The sequence below is a fragment of the Rhinopithecus roxellana genome, chromosome 11, assembly GCF_007565055.1.
Source record: "Rhinopithecus roxellana isolate Shanxi Qingling chromosome 11, ASM756505v1, whole genome shotgun sequence".
NCBI lineage: Eukaryota > Metazoa > Chordata > Mammalia > Primates > Cercopithecidae > Rhinopithecus > Rhinopithecus roxellana.
In genome coordinates this window covers 58,039,560-58,062,504 of record NC_044559.1, presented here as the reverse complement: position 1 = coordinate 58,062,504, position 22,945 = coordinate 58,039,560, and the positions used below count along the sequence as shown (strand labels likewise).

Here is a 22,945-nt window from a genome sequence, read left to right as displayed (position 1 = left end):
TTTCCTCTGAGCAAAGGCCACTTGCTTCTTGAAGAGTGAATAAAAGATGGATTGAAGTAAACGTTTTCACCATCACCCCAGGTCACGGCAAATTGATGCTGTGTGCTACTGGAGGCACAGCCTTCTCCTGCCGTCAGGCCATTTACAATGGGTATTTTGTTACTGCAGCATTTGTAAAAAAAATTTGGTTTTTCAGAATGGGGTGATGGAAAAGTTATGAACTTTGGTGTTTCATAAAAATTAAAATGTCAAATTTGAGGCAATGAGCTTGACTCTTATTTTATCAAAAAGTAGTGTATATATAATAGTAGGACCAGAAAATAGCTTATTCCCAAATATAAACTGCTTAAGATTCTGGCAGATGTAAAAGTAGAAAATAAAATTGGGTTTTTCCTGTTTGTTTGAACAAAAGAATTATTTTTCTCTTAAATTTGGTAATCTATAATATAAAAGTTGTAAGAGTGGAGACTTTTTTGCTTGGTCATTAGTTTAGTGGAATTGCTTGCAGCAAGTTCTTATTTATAAGATTTTGGTTTTTGTAAATATAAATGTTTTATTTTTAAATGTAGGAAGATATTGATGCAGAATCTTCATTTTCATTAAATATGAACTTTAGCAGTAAAAGAACAAAATTTAAAATTACTACATCAATGCAGAAAGACACACCACAAGTAAGTGTTTTTAATGTCAAGTTTTTTTGAGGGGAAACATTTAAGCATTGGACTTTATAAGTGTTTACACTGAGATTGTGCAAAACGTTGCACAGCAAAATTAATAGTGGGGTATGTCTTTTCTGGTTTGTTGTTGGCATTTATTAACCTTACAATCAAACAGAAATCTCTACTTGTATTTTAGTTTTTTCTAAGGAGAAGAGTATGGTTTTGTTGTATTTGCTTTTAAACCACTAGAATGTGTAACTTTACATCCTCTCCGAAAATTCCCACATTGAGAAGTAATAAAATTTCATATTTTTCATTTGTAAAATAAGGGAAAGTTCTATAGCTTTTTTTTTTTTTTTTTTCCTGAGACAGAGTCTCACTCTCTCACCCAGGCTGGAGTGCAGTGGTGTGATCTTGGCTCACTGCAAGCTCCGCCTCCCAGGTTCACGCCATTCTCCTGCCTCAGCCTCCCGAGTAGCTGGGACTACAGGCGCCTGTCACCACGCCCGGCTAATTTTGTTTTTGTATTTTTAGTAGAGATAGGGTTTCACCGTGTTAGCCAGGATGGTCTCGATCTCCTGACCTCATGATCCACCCGCCTTGGCCTCCCAATGTGCTGGGATTGCAGGTGTGAGCCACCGAGCATGGCCTACAGCTCATTTGTTTCAAATGAAAACTTGTCAGTAGAGAATGCTTCTTTTTTTTTTTTTTTTTTTTTTTTTTTAGACAGAGTCTCGCTCTGTCGCCCAGGCTGGAGTGCAGTGGCTGGATCTCAGCTCACTGCAAGCTCGGCCTCCCGGGTTTAAGCCATTCTCCTGCCTCAGCCTCCCGAGTAGCTGGGGCTACAGGCGTCCGCCACCTCGCCCGGCTAGTTTTTTGTATTTTTTAGTAGAGACGGGGTTTCACCGTGTTAGCCAGGATGGTCTCGAACTCCTGACCTCGTGATCCGCCCGTCTCGGCCTCCCAAAGTGCTGGGATTACAGGCTTGAGCCACCACGACCGGCCGAGAATGCTTCTTAAACTTTCATATGCAAATGAGCCACCTGGGCATCTTGTTCAAATGCAGATTGTGATCTACTGGGTGTGGAGTGAGGTCCTAACAGGCCAGTATGAGGAGGGGCCTTCTGCTCTTCATTCTTTTAACTCAGCAGTGATTGTTGCTTTGGTCTAGGATAGACTGTTTCTATCACTTATGCTTCCTGATTGCCTCCTGTGTGCAGTCCTTGGGCTGGTGCAGAATGTGAAGATAATATAAGACATTAGCCCCTTTCCAGAAACTTAATTCCCCATGGGGGAGACAAATATTAATTGCGATTCACTTTGAAACCTAAAATGGTCAAGATTCCATTTTCCTCCAGGCTAATACATAAATATATAGATTGTATTTTGTCTTTGAAAAGCTATGAGGAGATCCTATTAATGTGGCATGGCCTGCTTCTATGCCTTGCTTCTCCTGTGTTTCTTGAGCTCCGTGGAGATAGGCCCCCTCTCCTGGCTTCTCTGCTTGAGCCACATAAAATGGCACTTCACAGCTGTTCCCTTTGAAGCCTGATCCAGTATGCATTTGGAGCTAATTACTGCAGTTGACACAACTCCATCTAAAAGCATTGTGATACAGATTCTGTAATCACTAATAAGAAATGATCTTGCAAATTATTGCTGTGTCCTCCTTTATTACCTGTTTACCTTAACAGTACAGTTAATAATAATGTAAATTTTTTTCTAATAACCTTTCAACTTTAACCCTAGAAATTGTAGAGCAGATGTTTTAGCAGTGGTTATGTGATATTGGCACAACAAAGCTGTATAATTTGCTCAGTATTGTGGTGCATGCCTGTAATCCCAGCTGCTCAGGAGTCTGAGGCATGAGAATCATATCAACCCAGGAGATGGAGGTTGCAGTGAGCTGAGATCGAGTCACTGAACTCCAGCCAGGACAACAGAGTGAAACCCTGTCTCAAAATAAAAAAAAAAAGTATTTGCACTCACTGATAAAATGAATTTAAAACAAGTTCAGTGACTTAATGTCTTGTTGGGTCTTTTTTCTTTTCTTCTGTAAAACAGGAAATGGAGCAGACTAGAAGTGCAGTCGATGAGGACCGGAAAATGTATCTCCAAGCTGCTATAGTTCGTATCATGAAAGCACGAAAAGTGCTTCGGCACAATGCCCTTATTTAAGAGGTAAAAAGAGGGCAGTCCTCAGGGCTTCTTAGGATAGAGGGCATTGTCATTGTACAGATTCAATCTCTTTCTTCTTAAAGAGGATATAGAAATAACCTGATCCTCAGATAGCATAAAGAAATGTTTTATACTTAATCAGAATCGTACTCACTTATAATTTCAGTATTAAATTCGGATTTGCAGGCTGGGCACAGTGGCTCATGCCTGTAATCCTTTTTGTTGTTGTTGTTATTGTTGAGACAGAGTCTTGCTGTGTCGCCCAGGCTGGAATACCGTGGGGTGATCTTGCTCACTGCAACCTCTGCCTACCGGGTTCAAGTGATTCTCCTGCCTCAGCCTCCTGAGTAGCTGGGAATACAGGCGTGCACCACCATACCTGGCTAATTTTTGTATTTTCATGGAGACAGAGTTTCACCATGTTGGCCAGGCTGGTCTCGAACTCCTGACCTCAGGTGATCCACCTGCCTCGGCCTCCAAAAGTGCTGGGGTTACAGGCGTGAGCCACCATGCTCAGTGGACACCTGTAATCTGAATGCCTTGTTAGGCCAAGACAGGAGGATCACTTGAGTTCAGGAGTTTCAGACCAGCCTGGGCAACACAGGGAGACCCCATCTCACCTAAAAAAAAACAAAAACAAAAAAAAACAAAAAAAACTTAAATAATTAGCCAGGTGTGGTGGCACACCTGTAGTACCAACTACTTGGGAGGCTGAGGTAGGAGGATTGCTTGAGCCCAGGGATTGAGCCTGCATGACACAGTGAGACGCTATCTCAAATGATAATAAATTCATACTCGCTTTGGCTTTATTTTAGAGGTCTAAAACTTACCGATTCATTGAGTCTTCTGTCCATTTATTGAAGGAAGTTGACCCATCATTCATTCCATAACTACCTGAGCCTACCATGTGATAGACAGCTGGGCTGGTCCCTGGGATGTAGTACAGAGCAGCTGAAGATGTGGCAGGCTGTTTTGGAGTTCACAGTTTAATGGGGGAAGAAATACACTATTGAAGTAATATGCAAATAAATATAAAATTATATTAACATGCACTAAAGGAAAGGTATGCAGTACTATGAGAATGTATTTAAATATCCTGGCCTGGGGTCTGCTGGGGGAAACTCTCTTGAGAAAGTGGTGTTTGAACTAAGAACTGAGAGTTGAGTTAACGTTAAATAGAAGCTTGGGGTTGTATGTGAGTACTTAGATTAGTTTATTGTTTCACTTAATTATGTATCATTATTAGATTTTGCTGTATCCATTTTCCACAATTTAGTTTCTATTTTCATACTTAATTTGGCCCATTTGTTGAAACCTCAGTACCTTTGAGGCACTTTAAACTGATTGGTTAAAAGTAATTACTTATAGCTGAAGAACTGGCAGTACTTTGACTTCGACATCTCTCTTCCACAGGTGATTAGTCAGTCAAGAGCTAGGTTTAATCCCAGTATCAGCATGATTAAGAAGTGTATTGAAGTTCTGATAGACAAACAGTACATCGAACGCAGCCAGGCGTCGGCAGATGAATACAGCTACGTCGCATGATGTCGCTCTCCTCCAGCGTGGTGTGAGAAGATCATTGCCATCACCATTTGGTGTATTCCTGTGGGAAAAAGCAGGCCTATGCCTCCATAATTTGGTCATTTGGCAGCCCCTGTTTTCTGCTGTTTACAACATCACCAGTGCCACGTCATGAGCGTCAAAGAAAATGCCTAGAGATATTTCAAGCTCATGTCATTATGACATTTCTTAAAACTTTATTAAAAGAATGAGTGAAGTATTGCTGAAATGTGGACATTCGGTTGGGTACCATGCTTTCTCTCCCCTTCACGTTTGCAGTTGATGTGTCTTTTTTTTTTTTTTTTAATGTATCTTAAAGGACATAAAATTTAAAAACTTAAATATTGTAATATGACAGATAACCTAATAATTGTATCTACATTAAAATGACAAACATGATACTGCTGCTTGTCAAATAAAAAAAAATAAAGAAAGAGAATGCCTTTTTTATGTGGATGGAGTATCAGGTTGACCACAAAATATATTGACTCAAAGCAGCTAATGCATCTTTAGTTGCGTTTTTATCTGAATGGTTTAATTCACTTGTACTCCTATTTAAATCCTACATGAAAAATGTCTAGATTATTGTTCTGGAATGCATAGGACGGCATTCAGGATAAAGAATGCTTTATTTTTATGGATTAGATATATTGGATCTAAACATTTTGAATCTTGAAGATGTAATTCCATCAGCAGCTTCTGGTGGTGTGCTACCCCACAGACATCGCAGAGTGTGAGCAGGATGTGTGGTGACCTCAAGTCTGGCACAGAGAGAGCTTTTCATTCAGAAGTTGTCTTTCTTCTGTTGCATAATCCATTAGTTCTAGCATAGACTAGTACCCTAGCTCTATGGCCTTCCCTGAGTCTTAGGAAATCTGTGATACCAACATATTCCTTCTATATGCCTTCCCTACCTGTTACCCTTACAGCCCTCCTCCAACAGTTTAGATACCAGAGTCACTCTCATCAATTACAGATGTGCTTAGCAATGCATAACCTAAATGCTTTTTTTAAAAAAGAAAATTGTACATTGTACTGGGTGCCATATATATAAATCCCATTATTTTGTTTATTTTATATATATATATATCTCAACAGCAGTGTTAGAATACTGCGATCTATTATATTTATTGTCTATCAATACCATTACCACCACCACACCCCTCCTCCCTCAACAGACAAACAATTTTTCTTTCTTTTTTTTTTTTTTTTTTTTTTTTAAATAAGAGATGGGGTTTCGCCATGTTTCCCAGGCTAGTCTGGAACTTCTGGCCTCAAGCAATCCTGTCTCTGTCTCCCAAAGTGCTGGGATTACAAGCGTGAGCCACTGCATGCATCCAACACACAATTTTTAAAATCCGGAATATTTTAAAGCAAATCGCACAGTAAGTATTTCACTTATAACACTTAAATAAGACCTTTAAAAAATATCCACAATTTTATATTATTACTCCTAACAAAAACAATAATTACTTAGTATCATCTAATAGGTGGTTGATATTTAAATTTGTTGTTGTTTTGAAATGGCTTTTACAATTGGTTTATTCGATTGCATTTTTTCTAACTCGTGTCTCAAGTGTTTTAAAAATCTGCTGAACTTATAATGACTTATACACTGTATTTCTCATTTTACCTTTCTTCCAAATGAGGAAATAATGGCAAACCATATAATATTGTACATTCACTGTCAAAAAGCAAACCCTTGTTTTTGCTTTTTGTAACAAGGTAGGCTCACATGTAAGGATTTTGTAACCTTGTTTTGATAACTTGTTGATTGATAAAAGTTTTCCAAATTGATTCCTTTTTTCTTAAATATTTATAAATGTTAAATCAAGTCTTATCCTGGTATCTAATTGTCAAGAAAATATACTGAAAAATGGACAAAGTACTTGTGCGAAGGTCTACAGAGATGGCTTACAAGAGTTTTCTTCACATCCTTTCTCCATTTTACCTGAAAGGAAACATCTCTCGCATGAGGAAGAAAAGAGGACAGATCCATTCAACCAAGGCACCATTCAGAAAATGAGCAATGTTTGGAATCCATTGCAGCACACACCTTCCCCTGCAGAGTGCAGGGAAGAGTTGTAGTCTTGTCAAGTTAGGTCAGGAGATTGAAGTCATCACTGCAGAAGCCGTAGCACACAGCCCAGAGCTCTGACCTGGCCGCCCTGCTGTGCAATAACTAGTGCGAGTGGGCAAAGTAGCCCAGAACTACGAAAAGGAAAAAGGAGCAAGGAGAGGAGGATTTTCTATGCTTCACTGCGGAAAACACAAGTGAGCAAAACCCTTAGAAGTTTTTTAGAAGTCATTAATTCTAAGGCAGTTTACGTGTATGAGTCAGTGATGCATTTTATAGCCAGTCAGCATGAGGCCTTGTCAACATGCCAATATGCTTCCCCTTTGAAAGCAAATATTTAATTGCTACCGAAGGTGCAGACTTATTTTAAGGTTTAGTCCAATATTTATGACCATTTGCTTTAATATAACAAACACTCTGGGGGTTGTATGCTGTTTTTGTTGCTTTAAGACAGGGTCTCGCTCTGTCACCTAAGCTGGAGTGCAGTAATGCAATCACGGCGCACTGCACCCTCGACCTGCCAGGCTCAAGTGATCCTCCCACCTCAGCTCCCAAGTAGCTGGGACCACAGGCACATGCCACCACACTTGGCTAATCTTTGTATTTTTTGTAGAGACAAGGTTTTGCCATGTTGCCGAGGCTGGTCTCAAACTCCTGAGCTCAAGCAATCCGCCTGCCTCGGCCTTCCAAAGTGCTGGGATTAGAGGTGTGAGCCACCATGCCAGGCTTTATTTTCTTTATAACTTACTATCTTCTTAGGATTTTGTAACCTATATATGCTACCATGCTATCCCATGTCCACTTTTTAAAAAAACTTTTTGAGTATAACTGATGACAGGTGCTTCCACCTATGTTATTTTATTTAATCTTCAGGTAATCCTGTTTGGTAGGCAATGCTGCTTTTTTCATAGGTGAGGAAACTAAATGAGACTTTTCCAGGAGTTACTATTGTAAACTGCAGAACCTGAATTTAAATGCCAGTCAATTCCATGGTTGTTATAAGTATGGCCTCTCTATGTATATAGCCTCTAAAATAAGTAGAAATAACTTCATTTCATACATAAAGAATAGTTTTTCCTGACTTTTTAGAATAACAATTTATTTCTAGTTAAATAATGTATGATGAACACTTCATTTATTTAAGATGTTGTAAATACACACGATTAAGGAATTTGTCTTGGCACATAGCTGATTCATGACAGGGTATTTGTGAATGTAGTATTTTACATTCACATATACTATTACAAAACATTTATTTCACAGTGTATATATACTTAAAAGTTGTTACCAGTTAATTTTGTTGAGCTATCTACTAGAAAAGGATAATTATTTACCTCTTAATTTTTGGTTCCAAGAATAAATTCTTGGTTGAGCAAGGTCAAAGTCAAGATGCGAGCTTTAAAAATACTAGTCCGTGGCTGGGCATGGTGGCTCACACCTGTAATCCCAGCACTTTGGGAGACTGAGATGGGTGGATCACCTGAGGTCAGGAGTTCAAGACCAGCCTGACCAACATGGAGAAACCCTGTCTCTACTAAAAATACAAAAAATTAACTGGGCGTGGTGGCGGGCACCTGTAGTCCCAGCTACTGAGGAGGCTGAGGCAGGAGAATCACTTGAACCCAGGAGGCGGAGATTGCAGAAAGTCGAGATTGCGCCATTGCACTCCAGCCTGGGCGACAAGAGCAAAACTCGGTCTCAAATAAATGAATAAATAAATATACTAGTCCTAAGGGCTGTTGCACATGGGCCATAGCGAAATGAATGGAAATTAATATGGAGAGACCCACTAGTAGAATGCTATGTTCTTGGAGCATATCAAGGCCAAAGCAATTAAATTAGGCACTCCTTTGAAATATATGGCCCCATAGGCCAGAATTTATTAAAGATAGGATTTACTAATGGGGAAAAATGCTAATTTTCATAAGGAATGGCTGTACTACCTATGAAATTGTAAGATTTTTTTTTTTTCTTCCCCTGGCCCCTATCCACAACCCAGGAAATTCCTCCTCTTATCATCTAGCCAACAGGTGCTGGTGCCAGGGCGTTACACTGGGTGCAAGATATGCAATGATGTGCAGAAAAGATGCGGTCTGTGCTCACATGGAGCTTCCAGTCTTTAACAGTCAAGAGCTGTGTCATTCCAGATGTGGTAAGTGCTTGTGAAGGAAATCCTGACTGCTCAGGAGGATTTCATAAGAGAGGTTAATGGGTGGAGAATGAAGGTGGGAGAGCACATTCTAAACGGAAGTGACAGCAAAGATCCTGAGATAAGAGGCATCCAGAACCTGGAAATCAAAAAGACCAGTGTGGCCAAATTATTTGCATTTTAAGCAGAGAGTGATTTGGTTATATTTACATTTTTAAAAGATGATGGCAGTGTTTTCATAACTTGGCTAGTCAGTGTGTGAATATTCATTTTGTTAACATGCTTTATGGTGTACATATTTATATATTATTTTGCTTTGGCGTTTGTGAACTATGTCATAATATTTGTAAATTTCTTTTTTTTTTTTTTTTTTGAAACAGAGTCTTGCTCTGTTGCCCAGGCTGGAGTGCAGTGGCACGATCTCTGCTCACTGCAATCTCCGCCTCCCAAGTTCAACTGATCCTCCTGCCTCAGCCCCCGTAGTAGCTGGGATTATGGGCACACACCACCATGCCCAGCTAATTTTTGTATTTTTAGTAGAGACGGGGTTTCACCATGTTGACCAGGCTTGTCTTGAACTCCCAACCTCAGGTGGTCCACTCGCCTCAGCCTCCCAAAGTGCTGGAATTACAGGTGTGAGCCACCACGCCTGGCCAATATTTGTAAATTTTAAGGGAAAATGGATCAGAAGAAATTAGGAGGTCTGGGCAGGAGTAATCTTTTACAGAGTCTTGCTCTGTCGCCCAGGATGGAGTGCAGTGGTGCCATCTCAGCTCACTGCAAACTCCACCTCCCAGGTTCAAGCGATTCTTGTGCCTCAGCCTCCCAGGTAGCTGGGATTAGTTTGCATGACCATGCTTGGCTAATTTTTGTATTTTTAATAGAGTCAGGGTTTCATCATGTTGGTCAGGCCGGTCTTGAACTCCTGACCTCAAGCAATCTGCCCACGTCAGCCTCCCAAAGTGCTGGGATTACAGGCATGAGCCACTGTGCCCAGCTCAGGAGTGATCTTAATGACAGTGGCTACTTCCAGAGGGATCAAGTGGATGAACCGGAGTGAGTTATGGTTTGAGACAGGGTGAGTGGGGGAACGGATGAGTCAAGGATGGCAACCTAGATTTTTGGCTTTCACAACTAATACCATTTAGCGAGTTATTTCACAACTAATACCACTGCTCTGTAAAGTAGGGAAGAGAGCTACTCAAATTAAGGAAGAGGCTTCAATAGCCAGCCACCACTACTTTTCTGAACTATTTCTGGTATTTGACCTCCAAGTCTAAATGGAGTGAGCCAGTTTGCATTTCTTGGGCAGTTGCACCCTTAGTGGGGGTCAACCTTAGCTCTCCAAAAGTCAGATCAGGCTCACTGCTGACCCAGTAATTAAAATTCAATCTAATTAGATCTGAAAGTTCTGACAGCAATTGGAAGTCCTTGAAGCAACCAATGTGGGATTCTTTAGGAAGCAGAGATGAGGGGAGAGAAAGCAGAGAAAGGTCAGACAGCCAGCTCATTTTGATCCCTGCTAGACCATCAAACCCACCAGGGACTATCCATGAAAGGGCAAGTACGTGACCAACCAAGGAATCTCCTGGGATGCAGCAGAACACAGTATTATAGTGCTGTGGTTTCCAAAAATACACTTGAAAAATACAAGTGTAATGTGAAGTGTGATGTGAACTCAAAATTAGGGTATTTGCATGGGTGTGAATGTTCATTTTTATGAAAATCATCTGTGTATTCGAGTTTTCCAGAGAAACAGAACCCACAGGATACACACACACACACACAGTTGTCTCTCAGTTTACATGGGGGACCCCTCACGGATATCAAAATCCACAGATGCTCAAGTTCCTTATACAAAATGATGTAGTATTTGCATAGAACCTATGCACATCTTCTAGGAGGATCCTAGAAGCCAGAATGGAGAAGAAAGTTAGTAGGCTGGGTTTTAGACAATGTGCACTTGATGTGCTTTTGAGATGTCCAAGTGCAGCAGGTGGTTGTAAAGGCTGAAGGTTCACTGTGCACCTGTTCCCATCCTGATTCTTAGAAACCAATCCTTAGAAGCTGTTTGAACCATTCTCCTTTCTCTGACCCTAACCCGTGAGTCAACACTTTCCAGGTTTATTGTGACTAGAGAATAACAAACATTTATTACCACATGAATGTGTTGCAGACATGTTAAGTCATAAAAATGGGAATGAATAGGAATGAGATTTTTCCTTTAGTTATTTATATATTAATACATTCTAGGATTTGCCTTCCTGTGTTGCAGTGAGTGGTCTTTTCACCCCAGCTTTGAGGTGAGGACACATTTACAGAAGCGGGGTCATTGAGCCCAAGGTGAACCTGCCGGATTCTCTGTCACCAGGCTGGAGTGCAGTGACGTGACCTCCGCTCACTGCAACCTCCACCTCCAGGTTCTAGTGATTCTCCTGCCTCAGCCTCCTGAGTCACTGGGACCACAGGTGTGCACCACTACGCCCAGCTATTTTTTTGTATTTTTCGTAGAGACAGGGTTTCACCATGTTGGCCAGGATGGTCTCTATCTCTTGACCTCGTGATCCACCCGCCTCGGCCTCCCAAAGTGCTAGGATTACAGGCGTGAGCCACCGCGCCCGGCTGGTTCTTTCTTATATTCATAAATCTTTGCTCACTACTGCTTTTGCACTGTACTCCTGGCAAGCTTAAAATGAGTCATCAGCAAAGGAAGAAACCTTTGGAAACCAACATGTGGAAAAGAATTTGGATAACAAAGGGCGGTATTAGATGTTTTGTTATTGTTTTCCTTTTTTCCATTGTTAGTAGCTTACTATTTATAGTTCTAGTAATTGAAGAATTGTAGACTGTGTTGAAGTTTGCAGCCTTGGATAAGGAGTAAAGTTAGTGGGTTGCTATTTTTGTACTTGGATGGCCAGACTGATATTTTCCTTGGAGGAACTTTGATGCAGAAAAAAAGATGAAAATTTTCTGTGACTTTCATAAGCAGCCCTGTTCAGGTATCAACTAGCTTATGGGGCTGTCCCTACCTCAGTAGTACTCAATCCTATGCCGAGAGCCTCAGCATTCTTAAATGGATGGTTTTCAGGCTGTTTGTCTTTAGGGGAAAAAACAGGTATGATAAGCTCAGATCTACTTTTAGCAGAAACAAAGCTTGTCTAGTGGCCAGGCGCAGTGGCTCACACCTGTATTCCCAACACTTTGGGAGGCTGAGGTGGGGATCATTTGAAGTCAGGAGTTCGAGACCAGCCTGGCCAACGTGGTGAAACCCAGTCTCTACTAAAAATACAAAAATTAGCAGGGCGTGGCACACACTTGTAGTCCCAGCTAGTCAGGAGGCCGAGGCATGAGAATCACTTGAATCCAGCAGACAGAGGCTGCAGTGAGCTGAGATCCTGCCACCGTGCTCCAGCCAGGGTGACAGAGCCGTCTCAAAACACACGCGTGCGCACACACACACACACGAAAAAGAGAATGCTGGTCTAGCATCAAGTGTACCAAATTTTGGCCTGAGGAGGTCAATGATGCAGGAGAAGTATACTGATGTTAAAGGAAACTCGCCAAATGCAAATCAATGCAGTGCTGCAAAGTAGATATCTGAGACACTTTGTTTAAATTGTACTTTTATTTTTTTTGTTTTTTGAAATGGAGTCTCATTCTGTCCTCCGGGCTGGAGTACAGTGGCACAGTCTCAGCTCACTGCTGCCTCCACCTCCTGGGTTCAAGCAATTCTCCTGCCTCAGCCTCCAAGTCGCTGGGATTACAGACGTGTGCCATCACGCCCGGTTAATTTTTTTTTTTTTTTTTTTTTTTTTGAGATGAAGTGTTGCTCTTGTTTCCCAGGCTGGAGTGCAGTGGCGTGATCTTGGCTCACTGCAACCTCTGCCTCTCAGGTTCAAGCAATTCTCCTGCCTTAGCCTCCCAAGTAGCTGGGATTACAGGCATGCACCACCATGCCCGGCTAATTTTGTATTTTTAGTAGAGATGGGGTTTCTCCATGTTGGTCAGGCTGCTCTCAAATTCCTGACCTCAGGTGATCCACTAACCTTGGCCTCCCAAAGTGCTGGGATTACAGTTATGAGCCACCATGCCTGGCCACCCCGGCTAATTTTTTTATTTTTAGTAGAGGCAGGGTTTCACCATGTTGGCCAGGCTGGTCTCGAACTCCTTATCTGAGGTGATCCACCTGCCTCAGCTTCCCAAAGTATTGGGATTATAGACTGAGCCACCACACCCACCCTAGATTGTATATTTTAAAATAATCATCTCTAACTGTTGACAGCCAAGAAAGATGAGGACCTCCAGCCACTTGGTAATGGTAAATTGGAAATACATGGTGTCAGCAGTCAGGAAGGTGCATGTGCCTTCACTTGTGAGTTACTTACTTGGCTCTGGTTTGAGCCGCCATCTCCACTGCTCTGTAAAGTAGGGAAGAGAGCTACTCAAATTAAGGAAGAGGCTTCAATAGCCAGCCACCACTACTTTTCTGAACTATTTCTGGTATTTGACCTCCAAGTCTAAATGGAGTGAGCCAGTTTGCATTTCTTGGGCAGTTGCACCCTTAGTGGGGGTCAACCTTAGCTCTCCAAAAGTCAGATCAGACTCACTGCTGACCCAGTAATTAAAATTCAATCTAATTAGATCTGAAAGTTCTGACAGCAATTGGAAGTCCTTGAAGCAACCAATGTGGGATTCTTTAGGAAGCAGAGATGAGGGGAGAGAAAGCAGAGAAAGGTCAGACAGCCAGCTCATTTTGATCCCTGCTAGACCATCAAACCCACCAGGGACTATCCATGAAAGGGCAAGTACGTGACCAACCAAGGAATCTCCTGGGATGCAGCAGAACACAGTATTATAGTGCTGTGGTTTCCAAAAATACACTTGAAAAATACAAGTGTAATGTGAAGTGTGATGTGAACTCAAAATTAGGGTATTTGCATGGGTGTGAATGTTCATTTTTATGAAAATCATCTGTGTATTCGAGTTTTCCAGAGAAACAGAACCCACAGGATACACACACACACACACAGTTGTCTCTCAGTTTACATGGGGGACCCCTCACGGATATGAAAATCCACAGATGCTCAAGTTCCTTATACAAAATGATGTAGTATTTGCATAGAACCTATGCACATCTTCCTGTATGCTTTAAATCATCTCTAGATTACTTATAATCTCTAACACAAGGTAAAGGCTATGTAAGCAGTTGTTATACTGTGTTGTTTAGGAAATTATAAGAAGAAAAAGAAGTCTGTACATGTTCATTACAGACGCAACTATTCTTTTCTTTTTTTCAAATGTTTTTGATCTGTGGTTGGTTGAATCCATGGATGTGGAACCCATGAATACAGAGGGCTGACTGTTCATGTAAAATGAGATTTATTTATTTATTTTTATTTATTTATTTATTTATTTTTGAGACAGAGTTTCACTCTTGTGGCCCAGGCTGGAGTGCAATGGCGCAATCTCAGCTCACTGCAACCTCCACCTCCCAGGTTGAAGCGATTCTGCTGCCTCAGCCTCCATAGTGGCTGGGATTACAGGTATGCGCCACCACACTTGGCTAATTTTTTGTATTTTTAATAGAGACGAGGTTTCACCATGTTGGCCAGGCTGGTCTCGAACTCCTGACCTCAGGTGATTCCCCTGCCTCGGCCTCCCAAAGTGCTGGGCTCATAGGCATGAGCCACCGCGCCCGGCCCAAAATGAGATTTATTATAAGGAATTGACTCACAAGATGTTGGTGGTTGACCAATCCCACAATCCACTGTCTTCTAGCTAGAGACCCAGGAAAGCCAATGGCATGAATTCCAGTCTGAGTCTGAAGGCCTGAGAAGGAGGAGTGCTAATGGCATAACTCACATTCCAAGATAAGGAAAAGACTGATGTCTCAGCTCAAGCACTCAAGTAGAGAGACAGAATTCAACCTTCTTTCACCTTTTTCTTCTGCTTGGGCCCTCAAAGTGTTGAATTATGCCTACCCATGTTGGAGAGGACAATCTACTTTAGTCAGTCCACTGATGCAAATGCTACTCTTTTCCAGAACCTCCTCACAGACATACCCAGAAATAATGTTTAAGCAGGTATCTGGGCATCCTGAGGGCTAGTAAGGTTGACACATAAAATTAACCATCACAAGTCTACCTCTTGTCAACTTGGCACCTGTATGCCTCCCTGTAAAACATATTTAATCTCCAAATGAAAACAGTAACAGGCTGGACACAGTGGCTCATGCCTATAATCCCAGCACTTTGGGTGGCCGGGGAGGGTGGATCATTTGAGGTCAGCAGTTTGAAACCAGCTTGACCAACATGATGACACCCCGTCTCTACTAAGAATACAAAAACTTAGCCAGGTGTGTTGGCTCATGCCTGTAATCCTAGCTACTCAGGAGGCTGAGACAGGAGAATTGCTTGAACTCAGGAGGTGGAGGTCGCAGTGAACGGGGATCATGCCACTGTACTCCAGCCTGGGTGACAGAGCGAGACTCCTCAAAACAAACAAAAAAAGTCAATAACAAGGTCATAGTTCCACCTAACATGATACAACTAACTACCCTATATGCAACTGAAAACGCACCAATCCCTTCCCCAAAAGAGGAGGTAAAATCCATCAGTGATGTTTATTCTTCTATTGGTAGCCCGTAACTTAAATACTAGGGTGTAAAATTAATAAATACTATGATATAAAGTCAGTATTTATGTTATATGATAAGGGAATAAAAGATGAAAAATAGAAACTCAAACATTCATAACAAGATGAGGAGGAAATATGACAATTACATTCCTTGTTTTTGTAACTGGTCACATGGCCATAGCTGGTATTTGTAACCACCTTGTTTCTACTGCCCACTGTATATTCCCTTTGCAGCTGGTTGTAGCTCTTCATCTGGTGGGGTGACCCAAATCTTTATTTCTGAAGAGTCTAGGCCATTAAGAGTCCTGCCTGAATTGGGTTGTTGTGGTTTTCCATTGACCCTAATCCTAAGTGGTACCAAGAGACAACCTTAAGGGATCTCCTGTAATCCAGATATACTCTTCCTGATCTTCACTGTGGAGTAGTTGTCCAATTTCCTCCTGGTATTCAGTATCAGTCACCCCAGCCATCACAGGAACTCCCTTCCTTGCCTGTTGATTCAGAGCCATGAGAAGCTCAAAGTGGCTGGGGACACTCTTAACTTCCAGTTCAATGAAATCATTGCTGTGTTTCCCGGTTGAAGCATTCTTCCCTCCGGAACTAAGACCTCTAGGTCACCAGAGCATAAGATTACAGGGCCAGGAAGCAAAGATTTTGCTAATGGGTTACCAAGGGTAATAGTGAACAGTGATGCTGTCACTTTCACCCCTTGATTCCTGGACCTGTGAGTCATGACTTCGTGGAAAGGCTGATACCACTGTGAGGAGAGAGGCTGATACCACTAGGGTTGTAGAGACCTCTTCCACTGGCAAAAAGACTCATCAGAATTCAGGGACTCAGTGCCCCCTGCTTTGCCAGGATCTTGCCATACGTTCCCACCTCAACTAACAAGATTCCATTCTTTCTCAATCAATGCTCTCACTTTAATAGTGGGCACTCTGCAAGGCCAGGAGTACAACTTGCAATGAGATTCAGCCAGACACAGGGTGAAATTCTGTGTTTGATTTTCAGCGATCTCAGCTCTGCAGCTATAGGGAATAAAGGTGAGAAGGCACCCTTATCTATGAAGCAGAGCAAGTGAGCCATCACCAGACACAGAATTGGCTGCTGCCTTGATCTTGGACTTCCCAGCCTCCAGAACTGTAAGACATAAATCTCTGTTGTTTATAAATTATGCAGCCTAAGGTATTTTGTTATAGTAATCTGAGCTAGTCAAGACAATCTTCCTCCAGCCTTTCCCATCTTGGTTGATGGCAACTCCTTCCAGTTTCTCAGGCCAAAAACCTCGGAGTTTTTCTTTACTCATGTCTTTTTTTTTTTTTTTTTTTTTTGACGGAGTCTCACTCTGTCACCCAGGCTGGAGTGCAAGGCCTCTCGGGTTCAAGTGTTCTCCTGCCTGAGCTTCCCAAGTAGCTGGGACTATAGGCACGCGCTACTGCACCTGGCTAATTTTTGTATTTTTAGTAGAGATGGGGTTTCACCATGTTGGCCAGACTGGTCTGGAGTTCCTGACCCCAGATGATCCACGTGCCTCGACCTCCCAAAGTGCTGGGATTACAGGCGTGAGCCACTGTGCCTGGCCCTTTACTCATGTCTTTCACACTCTACATGTAATTCATCTTGAAACCCTGTTGGCTCTATTTTCATTTTCTTATTTTATTTTTTCAAGAGGCTATGTTGCCCAGGCTGGTCTTGGACTCCCAGACTCAAGCGATCCTCCCACCTTGGCCTCCCAAAGTGCTGGGATTACTGGCATGAGCCACCATGCATGGCCAGGTCTACTTTCAGAACATATTCAGCACCTGGCAGACAGGTCCCACCAGAGACAATGACGGTAGGCCAGCAGAAAGCAGATGTGTGTAAAGCAGTAGGCTGCCAGATCAATATATCAGGATGACTAGAGGCAAGGGATGTTCAGCAGGGTAGACAAGCAGAAGGTGCCATCAGGAAGGAAGTCCACAGTTACCAGGGCCGTAGCTACTGAGCCCAGAATGGGCAAGCCAGGCACAGGACTGGAGGAACTGAAGCACCAGGCAGGCTTCCATGACAGAGATCCAAGTGGAAGAAGCAAGGCAGATGTCTAGTTCACCCAACTAGGGCCTGAAGGTCTCTGAAGCAGGAGGAAATTCATGCATCATCATTGGGCACCAAACAAGCCTGAATGAGCAGTGCTGAGCTATGGGCCTCTTACCCCAAAGCAGGGAATGGACCTGGAGGCTAGAATGGAGAAATGCCTGCAAGGGAGGTCAGCAGGTCCCAGGCTGGGGAGACTGGGGGAAGCTGAGCTGGCAGTCAAGCTGACTGGACACCATTCAAACAAGAAATGCCACAGGATCCTGCTTCTGAAGCACTCAGCTCCCAAACAAAAAACATGGAAGACAGTTGGGTGGCTATAGTGCGGATCTCCAGATGGTATTTCCTGGGTCTTGTGTCTCCTGGGACCAGGAGGATGGAGGTTGAGTTGAGTCTTAAAGGCTTAACCTTTCACACACCGAAAAACCCTCTTCCCAGCAGCCCGACAGCAAGTCCTCTGACCTCTGTAGTAACTTTTCTGGTATTTAAGTCATTATCACCTCCCAAAGTTGCCTCTTCAGTGGACTCCACGTTGTGGTCCCTCCCTCTGTCTTTCCTGGTCTTCCCCAGCTCTGCATGCTGCTCTCCATTCCCCAGACCCACATGTTCTGCCACACCTCTCACCAGCCCCTAGGTACTTTAATACATGGGAATATCTGTTGTTGCTACATGTCCCTAGGTCAAAATTTTTTCTTTTTTCTTTTTTGAGACAGAGTCTCACTCTGTTGCCCAGGATGAAGGGCAGTAGTGTGATCTCGGCTCACTGTAACCTCCACCTCCTGGGTTCAAGCGATTCTCCTGCCTCAGACTCCTGAATAGCTAGGGCTACAGGCACACGCCACCATGCCTGGCTAATTTTCATACTTTTAGTAGGGATGGAGTTTCACCACATTGGCCAGGCTGGTCTTGAACTCCTGACCTCAGGTGATCTGCCTTCCTTGGCCTCCCAAAGGGTTGGGGTTACAGGCATGCCTGGACTCAAAAATGTGTTTTCTAATACTATTTTGATAACAATCCTTCAATGTTGTTGGTTTCCTTTATAATCCTGGGTATTTTATTTCAAGCACTAAAAAACATTACTGTGAGAAGAAGATCAGAGACTCCAGAATGCCACATGCTCTGCCACAGCTCTCACAGCAGGGCACCACAGGCCTCGTGCATCCTGGGCCGTGTGAAGCTCAAGCCACAGTGTTCCTCGTGCTTCTCCTTCCTGCTTAATCCTCCTGTTTTATTGGCTGAGTCCACCAGCTGGGCTTTAACCAAGAGTCTACTCCCCTAGTTCCTTTTACTTTCTTCATTTTTTAGAGACAAAGTCTTGCTCTGTCACCCAGGCTGGAGTATAATGGTATCATCATAGCTCACTGCAGCCTCAAGCTCCTGGGCCCAAATAGTCCTCCCACCTCAGCCTCCCGAGTAGCTGGGACTACAGGCACACACCACCATGCCCTGGCTAATTTTTTTTTATAGAGATGGGGTCTCCCCATGTTGCCCAGGCTGGTCTTGAATTCCTGGCCTCAAGAGATCCTCCTGCCTCAACTTCCTAACCTGCTGGGATTATAAGTATTAAATCAAATTTAGCCTAAAGCTACCTCCTTACATATTTTAAGTTCAACCTAAAGGTTTCTCTGTACATTGTGGACTATAAGCTAAATGGAATTGTAAACAGACTATAGCCTACTCTAGTGCCAATCAACCAGTTTTGGCCAATCAAATGTGGTCAACTGTTCCAACCATGTTCTAATAAGGCAAATGCTGAGCTATAACCAATCCGGCTGTTTTTGCACTTCTCTTCCATTTTCTGTATGTCACTTTCCTTTTTCTGCCCATAAATCTTCTACCACGTGACTACGCTGGCGTCTCTGAGTCTACTCTGGCTCAGGAGATGGCCCAATTTGCCAGTCATTCTTTACTCAATTAAACTCTTTTAAATGTAATTTGACTAAAGTCAAATTTTAATTTTTTTTTTTTTTTAAACCACAGATTTGAGCCACTGAACCTAGCCCCTTAGTTTCTATTCAGTGACCTAGCTTCCTGCCAGGCCTTCACCAGGCCTTGTCCTGGTGATGGAATGCTGGTACCATGCGTTCTCTTTTTTGCCTCCTGCCCTCTACATACCCCACCACCAGCTGTGACGGTCCTTTGAGGAAGGATCTTTGGAAAGCTTCCTGGCATCCTTTGTCCTGCCTGCTGGAGGGGAGTGCCTGGTCCCAGTGATTGTCCCAGATGGTGCTGAGTTTATTACATCCTCTGACACTAGGCTCTGAGCTGCCTAGAAGCCCTGGCTAGAATCAGACTCTATCTGCATTGATTATTTTTGTTTGTTTGTTTCCATTATCTGGTTCTACTACTTCTCCACAGACCTCTTCCCTACCTAGTTCTCCTCATGCCTCATGCCCAGGACCACCCTTTGGTTCTAGTCTAGTTCTCTGGAGCAGAAGTGAAGACATGTCATTCCCCTGCTATATGGTAATTCTTCATAACTTTTTTCCTGCAAGCTCAACATTCCTCCTTGATGATAGTTTCTAACTCATTTTCTGCAGCAGTGCATACACTTCTGCTCCCTAAAGTGCTGCTGGAAGGGCCACTTATTAGAACCAGACCAATTGTTCACGTGCTTACTGCTTAAGAGACTCATGACTTGTCTCTAATGACTAGAAGCAAAGAAAGAAGCTGTTTTAAGGGGGAGAATCTGCTTTTGAATCCAGCCCCCACTTATGTTTTTGGCCAAAATGAAATGGCTTCTTTCTTCATGCACAGCAGAAATACCCAGGAAGCCACCTCAGTTCTCTGGGTTAGAGTATAAATGTTCTAGGTGTTTCCTCTCTGAGCCAAATAAAAGGAATCCCCAGAATTCCTAGAGGAATTTGATATGTAAGAGTTAACACATGTTACCCTGCTTTTTCCAGATGAACGAGGACGGAGGGCATCTTCCTCCCTGACGCCAGGCTGGAATTGCTTGGGTGACTAGCAAGCAGGTTGCCAGCATCTATGCCACTATGAATCGAAGGGTCTGGAAAAATCTCGACCAAAATACTTTCTGAGCACCACCCTTACCTCAGTGTCTAAGATTTCTCTGTTCAAGATTCCCATGGGTTTAAGGTGTCAGAGTTCCTGGTCATTGTGCAAACTGGTTTTCTGGAAGGGCTCTCGTTTCTGAATGCCTCTGCTTTTTCCCCCAGCAGATGCAAGTCACCTTTCTGTCACCCTCAAGGGGCCAGGTCCCAGGTCCTGAGCTCCGGTTGGGAGGAGATAGTTTGAGGAGCTCTGAAAGAGGGAGGGTCAACCCTGGAGACTGGGCAGAGGTCCTCAGTGTGGGGAAAAGGCGGGAGCGCTGGGAGGCAGCTGCATTTGGAATACAGATTCCCCCGCCTCTGGCAATCTCTGTCTCCCTCTGGTGGTTTCAGCTCTCAAAATTACAGGCAGTCTTTGTAAGTAACTCATACGTTCCAGTACCAGGGTGACTTTTTAATCTTTTGGCTCATGTCATTTTCTCCCAGCAACTAGGGTCTCTGCATTTTGTCCTGTTGTCATGGCAACTGGTTCTCTGCAAGCTTTGGGAGCTGAAGCTGTAGAGCTGGCTCGTTAGGGAGGCTGCCCTCTCTCTCCAGCTCAATGGGGAACGGTAGACATTTGGAATTTGAATCATTCTAGTCCATTGAATAGCTTGCCGAGGTGACCCTGAGCAAGTTCCTTCACATCTCTTAACGAACCAAAACTATAGTGTTATCGTGAAGATTGTATGAGATAACTTATCTGAAGTTCCTAGCGCCATGCCTGACATACTATTTTAAGTGTTCGATAAATAATATTTGCCTTCCCGTTGATTCAGACTCCACAGGCAACAATAAAAAATTACTGCTCTAAATATTTATCTTTTTCTCTCTGCAGCCTTTCACGGAAGTTGCCGTGGTTCCACATCCCTAAACCAATGAGACACAATGGCAAGTTTTTCTTCCTACCTCTGTTTCAACCACCAGCTTAACTCCCCTTCCTGAGTGCAGCTAAAGCTGTGGCCATCAGGCAGGTGAAGCTTGGTGCCTCCTGTTCAACCAACAGGAATGACTGAAGCAGGATGGGGGGGTGGGACCAGCAGTAAGAAGCCCAGAGCAATGACCAGAGCTCCCTTTCTGGGGAGAGCTGGGCTGGAGAAAATCTATGCACTGCTGATCTCCTAAGGAGAGAATTTCAAGGATGAAAAGATGGTGTCCCACAGGCCTGAGGCTGTACAGATCTAGCTTCTGCCATTGAGGACAGCAGGGACAATAAAGCTTCCCAGATCCCCTTTCAACCTGCCAGCTGGCATGTCACCTACCAAAGGGGAAGCCAATCCTAGACCTTGCACTACTTGAGAGATTGCAAAAGTATCCAGTTAGCTCGGTCTGGACCCCAGTGATAAATAGACTCACGAGTGAGCTAAGGAAAGGAACTGGTCCATCTGAAAGGAACCGGCCCAAGGAAAAGCAGGAATCTATGAAGGCATTCAATAACTTGGACCAAAAAGGAACAAGAAAGTAAAATTGAATATTTGGGTGATGGTTACACTAAAAGCCTAGATTTCCCCACTACAAGATATATCCATGTAACAAAACTGCACTTGTACCCCTTAAATTTATATACTAATATAAAATAAAATAAAATAAAATAGAAGAGATTCCTTTTCGTTTTGTTTTTGAGTCTTACTCTGTCACCCAGGCCTGGAGTGCAGTGGTGCCATCTCAGCTCACTGCAACCTCCTCCTCCTGGGTTCAAGCAATTCTCCCAACTCAGCCTCCCCAGTAGCTGAGACTACAGGTGCATGTCATCACGCCCAGCTAATTTTTGTATTTTTAGTAGCGACAGGGTTTTACCATGTTGGCTAGGCTGGTCTCGTATCCCTGACCTCAAGTGATCCGCCTGCCTCAGCCTCCCAAAGTGCTGGGATTACAGTTGTGAGCCACTGTGCCCAGCCAGAATAGAAGAGATTCTATTACAGCATAAAATACTTTGCGGAAATAAGAAACAAGGCCGGGCGCAGTAGCTCACGCCTGTAATCCCAGCACTTCGGGAGGCCGAGGTGGGCGGATCACGAGGTCAGGAGATCGAGACTATCCTGGCTAACATGGTGAAACCCCGTTTCTACTAAAAGTACAAAAATTAGCCGGGCGTGGTGGCACACGCCTGTAATCCCAGCTACTCAGGAGGCTGAGGCAGGAGAATCACTTGAACCTGGGAGGCGGAGGTTGCAGTGAGCCGAGATCATGCCACTGCACTCCAGCCTGGGCGACAGAGCAAGACTCTGTCTAAAAAAAAAAAAAAAAAAAGAAAAAATAAATAAGAAACATGAGTTTTTCATTTTAAATTTCAGTTGATGATTGAAGAAGAGGATAGTTGCAGGCTAAATTAGTGGCCCAGAAGATTCAGTGAGAGAAAAATCTCAAAACATAAAACAAAATTACAAGCAGATGGAAATATTGAAGAAACTGACAAAGTCTTTGAAGTCTAGATTCAGACAACCTTACATGTAAATGATATAATGCCTAGAAAGGTTTTTAAAAAAGAAACATAGAAGAGAAGCTATAATTAAACCAAACCTATAATAATAATAATGATAATAAATCCTATGTACTAAAAAGA

The 22,945-nt window shown here is 43.1% G+C and overlaps 1 protein-coding gene across 1 annotated transcript in view; it reads left to right on the top strand.

The window, feature by feature from the left end:
- The window catches only part of LOC104675552 (cullin-2-like), a 62,354-nt gene extending 57,514 nt beyond the window's left edge, over positions 1 to 4,840 (top strand). The window contains 3 exon segments of the mRNA XM_030940154.1: positions 570 to 671; positions 2,724 to 2,840; positions 4,251 to 4,840. Of these exon segments, the coding sequence (XP_030796014.1) occupies positions 570 to 671; positions 2,724 to 2,840; positions 4,251 to 4,382 (351 nt within the window). The 3' untranslated portion in view covers positions 4,383 to 4,840.
- The last annotated feature ends 18,105 nt before the right edge of the window (positions 4,841 to 22,945 follow it).